A 16000-nucleotide genomic window follows, 5' to 3' on the forward strand; every position below is an offset into this window, starting at 1 on the left:
TCTTTCCCTTCCACCTCCGCCACGGTCTCCACCGTGGCGGAGGCGGAAGAGACTCCCTCCACTGCGCATGCGTGGGAAACGGTCAGCGGCCGCTGACGCTCCCGCGCATGCGCCGCCCCGAGATGTCATTTCCGCGCCAGCTGGCGGGGCACCAAAGGCCTTTTCCGCCAGCTGGCGGGGCGGAAATTTGTCCAGCGCCGACCTAGCCCCTCAATGTTGGGGCTCGGCCCCCAAAGATGCGGAGCATTCCGCACCTTTGGGGCGGCGCGATGCCCGTCTGATTTGCGCCGTTTCGGGCGCCAGTTGGCGGACATCGTGCCGTTTCCGGAGAATTTCGGCCATGTTTCTGATCTCTGCCACACTGTAGGAGTGGGATTTAAATTGAGTGCAGGCATTTTCTCTAACGGGCAACTGGAACATACAACATATGGTCAAACAGAGACTTCTCCAGAGGTGAAAAGGCTGTGCATGGACAATCAACCTACACAGCAAGAGAAGAATGCAAGCAAATGGAAAGCAGCAGCAACCCACTTGATCGCCACCCTAGCCTTAAAGCATTCACCCCATTCAACACCAGCCCACTGGAACAGCCGTGCATCATCTAAAAGGTATACTGCAGCAACTTGTCAAGGTTTCTTCAAGAAATTCTGAACCTCCAACATTTACCACCAGAAGGGCAAGAGCAGCAGTTCCTGCCAACACTACTAGCTGCCCTCAAGTCAATGTGAGGCAGTGGCACAGTGGTATTGTCAGTGGATTAGAATCCAGTATCCAGTGTAACGATCTTGAGGCCCAGGTTCGAATCCCACATGGCAGATGGTGGAATTTGAATTGAAAGTCGAATGATGACCATGAAACCATTGTCAATTGTCATAAAAACAGGGTTAGCACTGCTGCCTCAGGGCGCCGAGGTCCCAGGTTCGATCCTGGCTCTGGGTCACTGTCCATGTGGAGTTTGCACATTCTCCCTGTGCCTGCGTGGGTTTTGCCCCACAACCCAAAGATGTGCAGGGTAAGTGGATTGGCCACGCTAAATTGCCCCTTAATTGGACAAAATGAATTGGGCACTCTAAATTTTTTTTTTTTAATTGTCATAAAAACCCATCTGATTCGTTACTACCCTTTAGGGAAGGAAATCTGCTGTCCGTACCTAGTCTGGCCTCCAGACATACAGCTGCCCTCTGAAATGGCCAAGCAAGCCACTCAGTTCAAGGGCAATTAGAGATGGGCAACAGATGCTGGTGCTTGCCAATGATGCTCAAATCCCATTAAAGAAAAAATCCCAGGTATAAGTTTTGGGCAGCATGGTGGCACAGTGGCTAGCACTGTTACCTCACAGCGCTAGGGACCCAGGTGTGGCCTCAACCTTGGGTGACTGTGTGGAGTTTGCACATTCTCCCAGTGTCTCCGTGGGCTTCCTCCAGATGTTTTGGTTTCCTCCCACAGTGCAGGTTAGGTGGATTGGCCATGCTAAATTGTCCCTTAATTGGAAAATTAAAAAATAAAATAAACATTCTCATTGACTGTTTTCAATTTGAATTAAGAGACACAAACACAGTTATTATGGAAATTTCCCATTTTCATCAAACTGGATAGCTTTACTATCAGTGCAGAGAAAGGAAAGTATTAGAGGGAAATGAGATGTGGAAGTTTCTGCCTAGAAGACCTATAGGAACATATGAACAATGACAGACAGATAAAGATCGATCCATCCAGCCTATCCCACACATTTGCAATACCCTGTGCATCACAATATGCACTCAGTTTGGTTTAATTTTCAAAGGAAATGGATGCACAGATGGACTTTCCCAGTCCCTAATCAACCTTGCTGCTGAATTTACAATTCTTTTTCATTTCATTTGAACTACTTAATCCCCCAAAAAGCATGGAACTCTTCCCTTGCTCTTAGAATCTGTAGACAACTGTGACCCAAACTCTACTTCAACTAACTAAGACTACTAACCTCTCATCTTTTCTGATTTTACAAACTTGATTATGTCTGATACCATAGCATGGCATGGCATATCAGTTGAAAAAAAATGAAAGTCGCTTATTGTCACAAGTAGGTTTCAAATGAAGTTACTGTGAAAAGCCCCTAGTCGCCACATTCCGGCGCCTGGTCGGGGAGGCTGGTACGGGAATTGAACCGTGCTGCTGACCTGTCTTGGACTGCTTTCAAAGCCAGCAATTTAGCCCTGTGCTAAACCAGCCCCAGAGTTGGTAGCTGTTATGTATCTGAGAATTAATTCTTGCTGGTTATGCGTCAAGCAATGTAGAGTGACATCAGCAGAGTGCCTGTGCGTGCTTTGGAGCAGATCACCACCATGACTGTATGAACAATATCTCTTAATAAACCACTCATCAGGGCAGCACGGTGGTGCAGTGGAATGGCCCTGCTGCCTCACGGCGCCGAGGTCCCAGGTTCGATCCTGGCTCCGGGTCACTGTCCGTGTGGAATTTGCATTGGGGGGGGGGGGGGGGGGGGCAGGTTTGCTGCTGGTATGGTCAAGGGGGAGCTGGAGCGAGTAGAGGGCGTTGGGATGGGGGTCTGCCGCCGTGGGGAACGGGGCGGGCGTGGGGTGCGGGCGCGTGGCTGGCCGAGGAGGGGTTATGGTTAGTCGGCAGGGGAGGGGGGCGGGTAGCCCCCTTATCCGGCTGATAACCTGGAATGTAAGAGGACTGAACGGGCCGGTTAAGCGGGCCCGGGTGTTCGCGTGCCTGAAGGGGCTGAAGGCGGATGTGGTCATGCTCCAGGAGACACACCTGAAGGTGGCAGACCAGGTAAGATTGAGGAAGGGGTGGGTAGGTCTGGTGTTTCATTTGGGGCTGGATGCCAGAAATTGGAGGGTGGTGATCTTGGTGGGAAAGAGGGTGTCGTTCGAGGCGTCGAGCATTGTGACAGACAATGGCGGCAGGTACGCAATGGTAAGTGGTAAGCTGCAAGGGGAGAGGGTGGTGCTGGTCAACGTGTACGCCCCGAACTGGGACGATGCGGGTTTTATGCGGCGCATGTTGGGTCAGATCCCAGACTTGGAAGTGGTGGGCCTGGTAATGGGAGGGGGGACTTGAACACGGTGCTGGATCTGGCACTGGACTGCTCCAGGTCTAGGACGGGTAGGAGGCCGGCGGCGGCTAAAGTGCTGAGGGGGTTTATGGACCAGATGGGAGGGGTGGACCCTTCGAGATTTGCAAGGCCGGGAATTTTCATTCTTCTTGCACGTTCATAAGGCCTATTCGCGGATCGACTTTTTTGTTATGAGCAGAGCGCTGATAGCGAGAGTAGGGGATACCGAGTACTCGGCGATAGCCATTTCGGATCACACCCCGCATTGGGTAGACATAGAGCTGGGGGAGGAGAGGGACCAGCGCCCATTGTGGCACTTGGAGGTGGGGCTGTTGGCGGACGAGGTGGTGAGCGAGCAGGTCCGAGGAAGCAGAGAGAGATACCTGAAGGCCAACGATAACGGGGAGGTCTGAGTGGGGATGGTCTGGGAGGCGCGGAAGGTGGCGGTTAGGGGAGAGCTGATCTCCATTAGGGCCCACAAGGAGAGGAGAGAGCAGAGGGAGAGGCTGGTGGGGGGAATGGTGAGGGTAGACAGGAGGTACGCGGAGGTGCCGGAGGAGGGACTGTTGAGGGAGAGGCATAGCCTCCAGGCCGAATTCGACCTGTTAACCACCAGGAAGGCGAAGGCGCAGTGGAGGAAGGCCTAGGGGGCGGTTTATGAATATGGGGAAAAGGCAATCCACATGCTGGCGCATCAGCTTCGGAAGCGGGACGCAGCTAGGGAGAGTTAAGGATAGGAGAGGGAGTGTGGTGCCGAGTGGGGTTGGCATCAATGGGGTCTTCAGGGATTTTTATGAGGAACTGTATCGGTCCGAGTCCCCACTGGAGGAGGGAAGGATGGGCCGCTCCTGGACCAATTGAGGTTCCCGAAGGTGGAGGAGGGACTGGTGGCGGGATTAGGGGCCCCGATTGGGCTGGAGGAGCTGGCCAAAGGGATAGGGAGCATGCAGGCCGGGAAGGCACCGAGGCCGGACGGTTTCCCGGTCAAATTCTACAAAAGAATATGTGGACCTGTTGGGCCTGTTGCTGGTTAGGACGTTCAATGAGGCGGGAGGGGGGGGCTTTGCCCCCGACAATGTCCCGGACACTGATCTCCTTGATCCTGAAGCGGGACAAGGATCCCCTGCAGTGTGGGTCTTACAGGCCGATTTTGTTGTTAAATGTAGATGCCAAGGTGCTGGCGAAGGTCTTAGCCATGAGAATTGAGGATTGAGTGCCGCCTGTTATCCACGAAGACCAGACGGGGTTCGCGAAGGGGAGGCAGTTGAACGCGAATGTGCGGAGGCTCCTGAATGTGATTATGATGCCGGCGAGGGAGGGGGAGGCGGAGATGGGGGAGGCGGAGATAGTGGTGGCGATGGACGCTGAGAAGGCCTTCGGTAGGGTAGAGTGGGGGTACTTGTGGGAGGTGCTGACGAGGTTCGGGTTTGGGGAGGGGTTCGTCAGGTGGGTTAGGCTGTTGTACGAGGTCCCGATGGCGAGTGTGGCCACGAACAAGAGGAGGTCTGAGTACTTTCGGTTGCATCGAGGAACGAGGCAGGGGTCCCCCCTGCTCTTCGCACTGGCAATTGAACCCCTGGCTATGGCACTGAGGGTGTTGAGGAACTAGAGGGGGTTGGTGCGGGGTGGGGAGCAGCATAGGGTGTTGATCTGTGCAGACGACTTGCTGCTATATGTGGCGGATCCGGTGAGGGGAATGTCGGAGGTAATGAGGATCCTCAGGGAGTTCGGGGATTTCTCAGGGTACAAGCTCAACATGGGGAAGAGCGAGTTGTTCGTGGTTTACCCAGGGTAGCAGGAGAGGGGGATTGGCGAGCTCCCACTAATAAGGGCGGAGAGGAGCTACAGGTATTTGGGGGTCCAGGTGGCCAGAAGCTGGGGGGCCCTGCATAGACTTAATTTCACGAGGCTGGTGGAGCAAATGGAGGAGGAGTTTAAGAGGTGGGACGCGTTGCCGCTGTACCTGGCGAGCAGGGTGCAGTCAGTCAAGATGACGGTGCTCCCAAGGTTTTTGTTCCTGTCCCAATGCCTCCCCAATCCTCTCCCGAAGGCCTTCTTTAGGCGGGTCAACAGGAGCGTAACGGGGTTTGTGTGGGCGTGAGGGACTCCGAGGGTGAGAAGGGTGAAGGGTGTTCCTGGAGCGGAGTAGGGATGGGGGGGGGCTGGTGCTGCCCACCTTCTGTGGGTACTACTGGGCCGTCAATGCGGCGATGGTGCGCAAGTGGGCGATGGAGGGGGAGGGGGCTGCATGGAAGAGGCTGGAGACGGCGTCTTGTGAGGGTACGAGTCTGGAGGCGCTGGCAACTGCGCCGCTGCCGCTCCCTCCAATGAGGTATACCACGAGCCTGGTGGTGGCGGCTACCCTCAAAATCTGGGGTCAATGGAGGCGGCACAGGGGGGAAGTGGGGGCCTCGGTGTGGACCCTGATACGGGGGAACCACCGGTTTGTCCCAGGGAGAATAGATGGAGGATTTTCAGGGTGGCACAGGGCAGGGATAAGAAGGTTGGGGGACCTGTTTGGCGATGGGAGGTTCGCGAGCCTTGGTGAGCTGGAGGAGAAGTATGGGCTCCCCCCCGGGGAACACCTTTAGGGATCTACAGGTAAGGCCGTTTGCCAGGCGGCAAGTGGTGGAATTCCCGCTGCTGCTGCCACGCACGGTACAGGACAGGGTGCTCTCGGGGGTGTGGGTTGGAGAGGGGAAGATCTCGGCAACATACCAAGTGATGCAGGAGGAGGAGGCGGCCTCGGTTGAGGAGCTGAAGGGTAAGTGGGAGGAGGAGTTGGGGGAGGAGATCGAGGAGGGGACGTTGGCAGATGCCCTGGGGAGGGTGAACTCTTCCTCTTCGTGCGTGAGGCTCAGCCTCATACAGTTTAAGGTGCTGCACAGGGCACACATGACCGGGGCAAGGATAAGCCGGTTCTTTGGGGGTGAGGACAGATGTGTTAGGTGCTCAGGGAGCGCAGCAAACCACACCCATATGTTCTGGGCATGCCCAGCGCTGGAGGAATTTTGGAAGGGCGTAGCAAGGGCGGTGTCGAGGGTGGTAGGATCCAGGGTCAAACCGGGCTGGGGGCTCGTAATATTTGGGGTTGCAAGGGAGCCGGGAGTGCAGGAGGCGATAGAGGCCGGTATTCTGGCATTTGCGTCCTTGGTAGCCCGGCGAAGGATTCTTCTTCAGTGGAAGGATGCGAGGCCCCCAAGCGTGGAATCCTGGATCAACGATATGGCGGGGTTTATTAAATTGGAGAGGGTGAAATTTGCCTTAAGGGGATCGGTGCAAGGGTTTTTCAGGCGGTGGCAACCGTTCTTGGACTTCCTGGCAGAACGGTAGACAATGGTCAGCAACCCGGGGGGGGGGGGGGGGGGGGGGGGGTTCTATTTTACTTTTGTTTGTCTATACTGGGGGATCTGAGGGGGTGTATATATTTGCTATGTTTGCTGTGTTAATTTGGGGTGTTAATTTATTATTTATGTATAGGGGGAGGGGGGCACGGGGTTGTTTTGTATTTAATTCTATTGGGTTCCTTTTACATTTTGTTGTTGATATTTTGTGAAAACTTTAATAAAAGTTAAAAAAAAAAAAAAAATCTGTGCCACTCAACCTCGAATACATTCAGTGACCCACCTCACGACACTCCGTGGAAGAGAATTCCAAAGACTAACGACTCCCCCACTTCCGAGAAGAAATTCCAAATCTTCATCTAAAATGGAAAATCCCTTTTTTTGTAAATAGTTGCAAATTCCCTCTCGAGAGGAAACATTCTCTCAGAATCTACCTTCTTAAGCCTCCTCAGAATTCTATAGGTTTCAATAAGATTACTTCTCATTCTTCTAAACTCTGTGTGTAGGCCCAACCTGCTCAATCTTCCCTCAACGGACAACCCCTTCATCCTAGGAATCAGCTTAGCGAACTTTCTTTTAACTTCTTATTATTTAATAAACAAGTATATCCCCCTCTTTAAGGAGACCAGATTATACACCAGTGTTCTTCAAACATTTTTTCCGGGGACCCATTTTTACCAACCAACCAACCTTCGGGACCAGCGCCGGAATGCTGTCTGTTGGTTGAGATGCTGAACCCACACCGGCCGACCTGCGCGACCCACCATTTTCTCTTACCTTGTTTGCTGCTGACAAAAATGGAGGAAATGGTTTTGGGTCCTTTTGGCCCTCGTACACGCTCATGCAATGGAACCTGTTGGATGAAGGTGAAGCCTTCCGGTGTCGGAAAGTATGGAGTCTCCATCTGTCCAAAGTTCTGCATTTTGTTCCGGTAAAATCCTATCAAATAAACCCCCCCCGAACTTGTAAAAAAAAAAAGAATAAAATAAATGAAAAAAATAAAAATTAAATGAATAAAATAAATGAATAAAATGAATAAACCCCCCCCCCCCCGAACTTGTAAAACAAAAAGCTGCAACCATTAAAAACAAAGCGGCCGCACTGTGCATGCGTGCCCGATCATCTGCACGCATGCGCGCCGGTGATCTAGCACGCATGCGCAGTGCGGCCGCATTTTGTTTACATGTTTGTGGCCATTTTGAAAGCTGCTTGCAGCCGGCGTTTTTAACAGCCGGCTGCTGCGGCTGTTGCGCGCAGATTTGCGTGATCGGGAGCGCTGCGATGGACGGCTCCGCGACCCTCCCGACACCCACCTGCAACCCACCCGTGGGTCACGCCCTCGAGTTTGATAATGCCTGTTATAAACAGTACGCCAGGTGTAGTCGCACCAGTGCCCTGCACAGTTGTAGCAAGATTTCCCTACTTTTGTACTCCACCACCCTTGAAATAAAAGCCAACATTCAAACTGCCTTCCTAATTACTTGCTGTGGCTGCATGCTAACCTTTTGAGAATCCTGTACAATGACGCACAGATCCCTCAGCAGCATTCTGCAGTCTCGCTTTAATAAAATAATACTCTGCTTTTTTATTCTTCCTGCCAAAGTGGACAACCTCACATTTTCCCACATTATACTCCATATCTGCTAAGTTTTTGCCAACACATTTAACTTATCTACATCCTTTACTTTCCAATTGATCAGCAGTACATTTGGCTACAATACAGTCAGCCCTTCATCCAAGTCGTTAATAGATCGCTAACAGTTGAGGCCCAAGTCCTAATACCTATGACACTCCAGTAGTTATAGTTTGCCAACCTGAAAATGACTCTGTTTCCCAAAGTTAGCACCTTATGACCAATCAAGTACTTTTGAAGTGCAATGCTTTGTAATGTAGGATATGTGGCAGCAAATTTGTGCAAGCTACTAAAAACAGCATTATGATGATGACTGGATAATAAGTTTAAGTAAAGTTGAGCAGGGCACAGTGGATAACTCCCCTGTTCATCTTTAAAATGGTGCCATAGGATCTTACACCTGAAGGACCTTGGTTTCATGTCTAATCCAAAAGGTGGCACCCCTAACAGTACAGCTCTCCCTCATTGCTAAACTGGAATGGAATGGAATGGAAATTGCTTATTGTCACGAGTAGGCTTCAATGAAGTTACTGTGAAAAGCCCCTAGTCGCCACATTCCGGCGCCTGTTCGCGGAGGCTGGTACGGGAACCTGGTACTGCTGGTACTGGGAGCATTTCCTCGATTTTTATGCTCAAGTGTCTGGAGTGGAGCTCAACAGCTTCCCTCTCCACAGATGCCGTCTGGAACTGCCGAGTACAATATAAATCTTCTTCTTTCATCTAAGAGTTTCTTTCTTCAAAATGCATGTTTTCCATCACACAGGTTCTCTATTCCAATTGGTAGATGCAAGTATCGACTATACTTTGGAAAGAGTCAATCACTCCACAGAAGAAATCAGAAGTAGAAAAGAACCAGGCAGCATGGTGGCGCAGTGGTTAGCTTGGCTGCCTCACGGCATTGAGGTCCCAGGTTCAATCTCGGCTCTGGGTCACTTTCTCCCAGTGTTTACGTGGGTTTCGACCCCACAACCCAAAGATGTGCAGGATAGATAGAATGGCCACGCTAAATTGCCCCTTAATTGGAAAAAAACAAATGAATTGGATACTCTAAATTTATTTTAAAAAAGAAAAAAAAAAATTAAGATTAGGTTTTTACAAATTCTTTAATGGGACGTGTGCACCACTGGCAAGGCCAGTGTTTGTTGCCCATCTTGAATTGCTCTTGAAAGTGATAGTGAGCCAATTTGTCGAACTGCTGCAGTACAGCTGCTATAGGTACACCCACAGTACTGTGAGGAAGGATGTTCCAGGATTTTGACCCAGCAAGTGAAGGAATGGTGATATAGTTGGAAAGCAGGATGGTATGTAGACAGTGGTATTCCCCAGAGCTCAGTATTATGACCACTGTTCTTCTTAACGATGCATTAATAACCTGAATTTTGCTATACAGGGCATAGTGTTAAAGTTTGAGGAGAATGTGTTGAGAAACTGAATGTAGCAACAAATTACAGGATATAAGCAGACTTACAAAATGGGCAAACATATGGCAGATGGAATTTCACACAGGGGAGTGCGACGTGTTACATTTTGGTTGGAAGAAAGAAAGGAAGACAACAAGTACAAACTTACATGGGAAGCAGAAAGAGATTTGAAGACGTATTTTTACAAAGGGGAGCTGGTAGTGTAGTGGTAATGTCACTGGACTAGTAATTCACAGACCCAGGCTAATGATCTGAGTGCACGGATTTGAAATCCACCAGGAGAGTTGGTGGAATTTGAATTCAATTAATAAAATCTGGAATTGTAAGCTAGTCTCAGTAATGGTGACCACGATCAACTGTTGTAAAACTCCACCGGGTTCAGTAGTGTCATTTTGGGAAAGAAATCTGCCACCCTTGTCTGGTCTGGCCCAAGTGTGACTACAGACCCATAGAACTACGGTTGACTCGGAACAGCTCTCTGAAATGGCCTGGCAAGTCACTCAGTTCAAGGCAATTATGGAGCTTTGCCAATGACATCCACCTCCCAGGAAAAAGGGAATTTTAAATAATCTTTTGACAGTGGCATGAGAAGTTGAGAAAGCTGTATAAAAATGCAAGACTCTTGGCTCTATTAGTTGAGGAATAAAGAAGAAATACAAGAAGGTTGTGCTAAAAACTATATAAAACACTGGTTAGGTCTCAGCTGGAATACGATGTTCAATTCTGGGGACCAAACCTTCAAAAGAATCAAGGCCTTCGAGACGTTGCTACTAAAATTGAGGGATTCAGTTGTGCGAAGAGCCTGGTATAGTTTCAGTTGTTTACAATTGGATTCACTAGAGGCATGCAAAATCACGAACAGCTTTGGTAAGAGTAAACCGAGAAACGGTTTCCAGTGGCCAGGAACCCAGTGGAAACAGGTTTAAGGTGAGAGGCAAAGGACCAGAAGCGAGGGCAGCACGGTGGCGGAGAGGATAGCGCTGCTGCCTCACGGCACCGAGGTCCCAGGTTGGATCCTGGCTCTGGGTCACTGTCGATGTGGAGTTTGCACATTCTCTTCGTGTTTGCATGGGTTTCGCCCCCACAACCCAAAGATGTGCAAGCTAGGTGGATTGGCCACGCTAAATTGCCCCTTAATTGGAAAAAATTAATTGGGTACTCTAAAATTAAAAAAAAAATAACCAGAATCGTCATGAGGAAACACTTTCAAAAGAGGATAAGATAACTGCTTGAAGTGAAGAAACGTGAAGGGCTGAGGACAGAGCTGGGTGAATGCAACTAGTTGGATAACTCTGTCAAAGTGCTGATACACGTATGGTGGGTCAGCAACAAAGAACAAAGAAAAGTACAGCACAGGAACAGGCCCTTCGACAATCGAAGCCCATGCTGCCTGTTTAAACTAAAATCATCTACACTTCCTGGATCCGTATCCCTCTATTCCCATACTATTCATGTATTTGTCAAGATGCCCCTTAAATGTCACTATCGTCCCTGCTTCCACCACCTCCTCCTGCAGCGAGTTCCAGGCACCCACTACCCTGTGTGTAAAAAACTTGCCTCGTACATCTCCTCTAAACCTTACCCCTCAGATCTTAAACCTATGCCCCCTAGTAATTGATCCCTCTACCCTGGGGAAAAGTCTCTGACTATCCACTCTGTCTATGCCCCTCATAATTTTGTAGACCTCTATCAGGTCGCCCCTCAACCTCCGTTGTTCCAGTGAGAACCAAAGCGAGTTTATTCAACCGCTCCTCATAGCTAATGCCCTCCATACCTGACAACATCCTGGTAAATCTCTTCTGCACCCTATCTAAAGCCTCCACATCCTTCTGGTAGTGTGGCCTAACTAAGGTTCTATATAGCTGCAACATGACTTGCCAATTCTTATACTCAATGCCCCGTCCAATGAAGGCAAGCATGCCGTATGCCTTCTTGACTACCTTCTCCACCTGTGTTGCCCCTTTCAGTGACCTGTGGACCTGTACACCTAGGTCTCTCTGACTTTCAATACTCTTGAGGGTTCTACCATTCACTGTATAGTGAATGGTAGAACATCTTAATCATTCTAGGATTCTAATTAATGAATGGTTCCAGTCAAAATGTGAATATACTTTTCTTCTCTACATTGACTCTGCTCACTAAATTCTATTCTTATTTTTCCTGAAGGTGCACATTTTTGTTGAGATACAATTGCAGCCCTCTTGTCACCATCCATAGCAGCACTCACGTGTCAAGCCAGACAGTGAATACAGGCAGGCTGTTTAGCTATGGAGGGCATAACAGCTGAACTCAAACCTGTATCCATCCAAAGCCCTCACATACAATATCTGAGAGAGGCTGTCCGGAGTGATCAACTGTTTTTTCTGTGAACAGCTAACAGAATTCAATCAATCAGCCTGGGCTGATTGAATCAGTTTTCACTTAAGCCAACAAGCTTTACATTATTTTAAATCATTCTTCCCCCAACAAAACTATTTAAACATTTGATATGTTAAACTGCACTTCAAATCTTTTGTTAACTTCTTACCTGCAGATGTTTCCTTGAACTTTTCACTGGTTTTCTTTTTCCGCCATTTCCACGGTTTGAATATTTTCCCAAATCCCGGAAATTTTCCTCTTCTACGTGCAGTGGGTGTGTTTGAGCCAGAGACATCGTTTTCCGAGCCCACTGGCGGAAGCTGCTCCCCTTCCTCAGCTGCAAATAGCCATGAGAAGAGAAAAGTTAAACCCAATTAAATTATGGGGTGCAAAGTGATGGACTAGAATTAAACAACAAAGAAAGTTGCATCAGGGAATCAGCTGTTGAGCATTGGTTTTCAGTTCTTAAGCCTGACACAGCATAACCCCTCACCCAGAGCCCACTGGTGCAGAGTGAACATGTTTTAGTAATTTGTGAAGAATGTTGTATTTAGCAGTGGAGAAAAGCTGAGAGAGGGTGGGGGCGAGAGAGAGAGAAAGAGTATGAGAAAAAGAGAGGGAGAGATATTGCAGGGAGAGGACAAAGGGAAGGGGAGGGGAGGGACAAAGGGAAGGGGAGGGACAAAGGGAAGGGGAGGGACAAAGGGGAGGGGAGGGGAGGGACAAAGAGAAGGGGAGGGGAGGGACAAAGGGAAGGGGAGGGACAAAGGGAAGGGGAGGGACAAAGGGGAGGGGAGGACTCATGACCTCAGGCAAGGCAGGTTGCAAAGAGCTGTTTATATTTCAGATCAGCAGATTTAAGGAAGATCAGTGCTGACAAATCATGATGGACTTGGCTGTTAGCCAATGGACTGTTTCGTATTGCCGGGCCTTATCAAAGGTCCCTGTCGATTGGTCGGGGTTCTCTCTGACATGTTCCTTCCTCTGTATGATTGTGTTTGCACTTACTTTTGTTTGGTCAGAAGTTGGAGGGTCACAGCCCTGATCTCGCTCTCATCTTGTAGATTCTGAAGATCCAAAGTAAAGACCTTTCTCTCTCCACAGCCAGATTGAAATTCATTCCAACAACTAGCTTCAGACAGGATCAGCTGTTTAAAAACCCTTTGTAAAATCTCATGTGGTGAACTCTGTTCTTATCTCAGTAAAGTTGTTAAGCATTCTGGTGGAGTTGTAAACAAGAAAGAATTAAACAGGCCTGAGGCGGATCCTTTGAGTGAAGGCCTGGGTTAATAAAAGTTAAAGTGAGTCCCCAGAGGGAATCCTACAGTGAATATTGCCGTCAGAAGATCCTCATCAGCAATCCAGCTGGTGGCTTTGATCCCTAAATATCCTGGGAGGTCAGTCTGCTGCAATGGCCATAACATCGGAAGCAAGGACACTTATTTTTCATTTCATTTTAATTCCTATTATTTTGACCCCTCCCCCTGTGTGTCTGTCTTGTGTGTTTGGGTAGAGGGTGGGATGGGGAAGTAGTAGATTAGCTGGCCATTATTCTATTATAATTATTGTATATTTCAACTCTGTTCCTGTTATAAATAAACAGTTATTGTGTTCAACTTACAAACTTGGTGGCTATAACTCATTGAGCGGTTAAAGGGTCATAGATACTAATTATTGGTTAATTCATTTGTATTGGCACGCCGGGGTCTGTGGGCTAGAATTGATCGTGCACTAGCCGAGGGCGTCGAAACAGGTGGAAGGAGAGAAAGGAGGGCAGGCGAAAAAAAGGAGGGAGAAAGAAAAGAGGGCAAGAAAAGAAAAGGAGAAAGTGGGTAGGGGGTTAGGAGGGGGAAGACTGATGGGGCATTGGACTCCACACTAGCTTTCCACATCTAGAACCAGAATTTTAATCCAGCCCAGAATGATAGGACACCCATTTCTGTTGTCAATTTTAAGAACCCCCAGCAAAATGGGTTCCTACAGATGCACCTGATTTGCTTTAGAGAAGCGCTTCCCAATGGGCCCTTTGAATCCAAAGAAAATGGTGACACGTGGTTTTGGAACCCTTGTTCTCGAGCACTCTGGGATGTTTGATGTTAAAACGTATAAATGCTAATCTTTCTTGTCCTTTATTTTGCTTTCATCACGAGAGATAAACTGCTGACCAGAGATTCCAGCAGAAACTGAAAAAGCATCCTTCACCAATTCATTGCTGTGACAAAAAGTTAATCAAATTGGAGGACAGACTGCCGATTCTTGTACACTTCGCTCTTTTGTTGTTGGGTTTGTTTTTCCATTCCGAGAGGAAGCATATAAACAATTAATCTTATCCTACTCTTTGCCTGGAAACAATATTTTCCAACATGTCATACATTCAGTCATGTGCAAAAATCAGTCAAATTTGAATAATGGCTTCATATAGAACTGAGTGATCCAAGACACACCAGGTTCTCCTTAAAGTTTACTGCAATGGTACTGGAATCTAGTGAGACAGTGACAAACCTAGATATTCACCTTGCAAGAATCTATTCAAGTGGATGACATCTTTGTGGAGCAACATATTTCCCACCAGTTTTAGGACTACAGAATAACACATTGTAGTTTACTTGCCCTTTGGTCCAGCTCTAAACATTGGCCAAGAGCAGCAGTTCAGAATTTGGCTGATGGAAAACATCTGTTCATGTTTCCATGATCTAAAAGATCATCATGGAAAGTAAGCATTTGCTGGCAGTCGACATCAGTCATAAAGCTTCTGACCTCATGCATGCACTAGGTGTTAGGAAGTTCAAAATTGAGTTATCATAAGCTTTGCCAACAATCCCAGACAAAAAGGAATGGCCTGATTAACTGATTAGACAAAACTGTGGCAGATGGGAGTTCAATTATGGGAAGCGTGAGGTTGTACACTTTGAATTCAAGAATGATAAATCTTCTAAAAGCTGAGGGATTAGGAACATTGAGGCAGCAAAGGACTTGGATACCTACCCCCACCAATCATGAAAAGCCTGCAGATATGTAGAAAAGGACATATAATGAAAAGGACATTGGACCGTTATCACAAGAGGGCTCAAATATAAGAGGGAGCTATGCTTCAGTTTTACAGAGCTTTGGTCAGACTCCACCTGTGGAATGTTCAATTCATTTTTGGGCACAAAACCTCAGGATGGATTGTTGGCCTGGAGAGGGTATAGTGTCGACTAATAGTGATACTTGGAGCTGAAATGGTAAATTATGAGGATAGGTTGCATAAACCTGGCTTGTATTTTTCACCATGAAGATGAGGAGTGATCCAATCAATGCGTGTAAAATGATAAAATGGATTGATTGAGTAGATAACAATTACTGCACCTGGTGGGGAAAATCAGGACAAGAGAGCAAAAAAACAACTTGTTTTTTTTTTAAAGGAGTAAAGTCAGGAAGCATATTCTCCCACAAAGGGTAAAGAAAAACTCTACTCCAAAAAACAGTGGTTCAATTAAAACTTTTAACACTTAAATGATAATATTTTGGATTGGAGTGGAAAAAAAGAGTTGGAGACGACAGTGAGGGGGAAGAAAAGGGAGGGGAGAGGAAAGGGCAATTGACACAAGTATATATTAGATACACATTCAGCTGGGCAGCACGGTGGCACATTTGTTAGCACTGCTGCCTCACTGCACTTGAGGTCCCAGGTTCGAGCCCGGCTCTGGGTCACTGTTGTGGTGTTTGCGCATTCTCCCAGTGTTTGCGTGGGTTTCGCCTCCACAACCCAAAGATGTACAGGGTAGGTGGATTGGTCACGCTCAATTGCCCCTTAATTGGAAAAAATGAACTGGGTACTCTAAATAAAAATAAAAAAAGAGGTACACATTCAGCTACAATTTCCATAGAATACACAGTACAGAAATAGGCCGTTCAATCAAACTGTCCCATGCAGCTCTTTATGCTCCAAGACCCTACTTCTATCCAACTTCATCCTACCCTATCAGCATCTACTACTACAACAATAACAGAGGACGCTGGAAAAACTCAGCGTCCCTACTAGCATCTGGGTGGTATGGTGGTTAGCAGTGGTTAGCACTGCTGCCTCACGGCACTGAGGACCCAGGTTCGATCCCGGCCCCGGGTCACTCTCTGTATGGAGTTTGCACATTCTTTCATGACTGTATGGGTCTCACCCCCTCAACCCAGTAATGTGCAG

At 48.2% G+C, this 16000-nt stretch overlaps 1 protein-coding gene across 9 annotated transcripts in view; it reads right to left on the reverse strand.

The window, feature by feature from the left end:
* LOC140415638 (phosphatase and actin regulator 4-like) overlaps positions 1–16000 on the reverse strand; it is a 372692-nt gene that overhangs the window by 66841 nt on the left and 289851 nt on the right. For all 9 annotated transcript variants that reach the window (XM_072501076.1, XM_072501075.1, XM_072501074.1 and 6 more), the window contains one exon: positions 11990–12157. In XM_072501076.1, coding sequence (XP_072357177.1) covers positions 11990–12157 — 168 coding nt within the window. The remainder of the gene's footprint in view (positions 1–11989; positions 12158–16000) is intronic.

This window comes from Scyliorhinus torazame, chromosome 1, assembly GCF_047496885.1.
Source record: "Scyliorhinus torazame isolate Kashiwa2021f chromosome 1, sScyTor2.1, whole genome shotgun sequence".
Classification (NCBI taxonomy): Eukaryota; Metazoa; Chordata; class Chondrichthyes; order Carcharhiniformes; family Scyliorhinidae; genus Scyliorhinus; species Scyliorhinus torazame.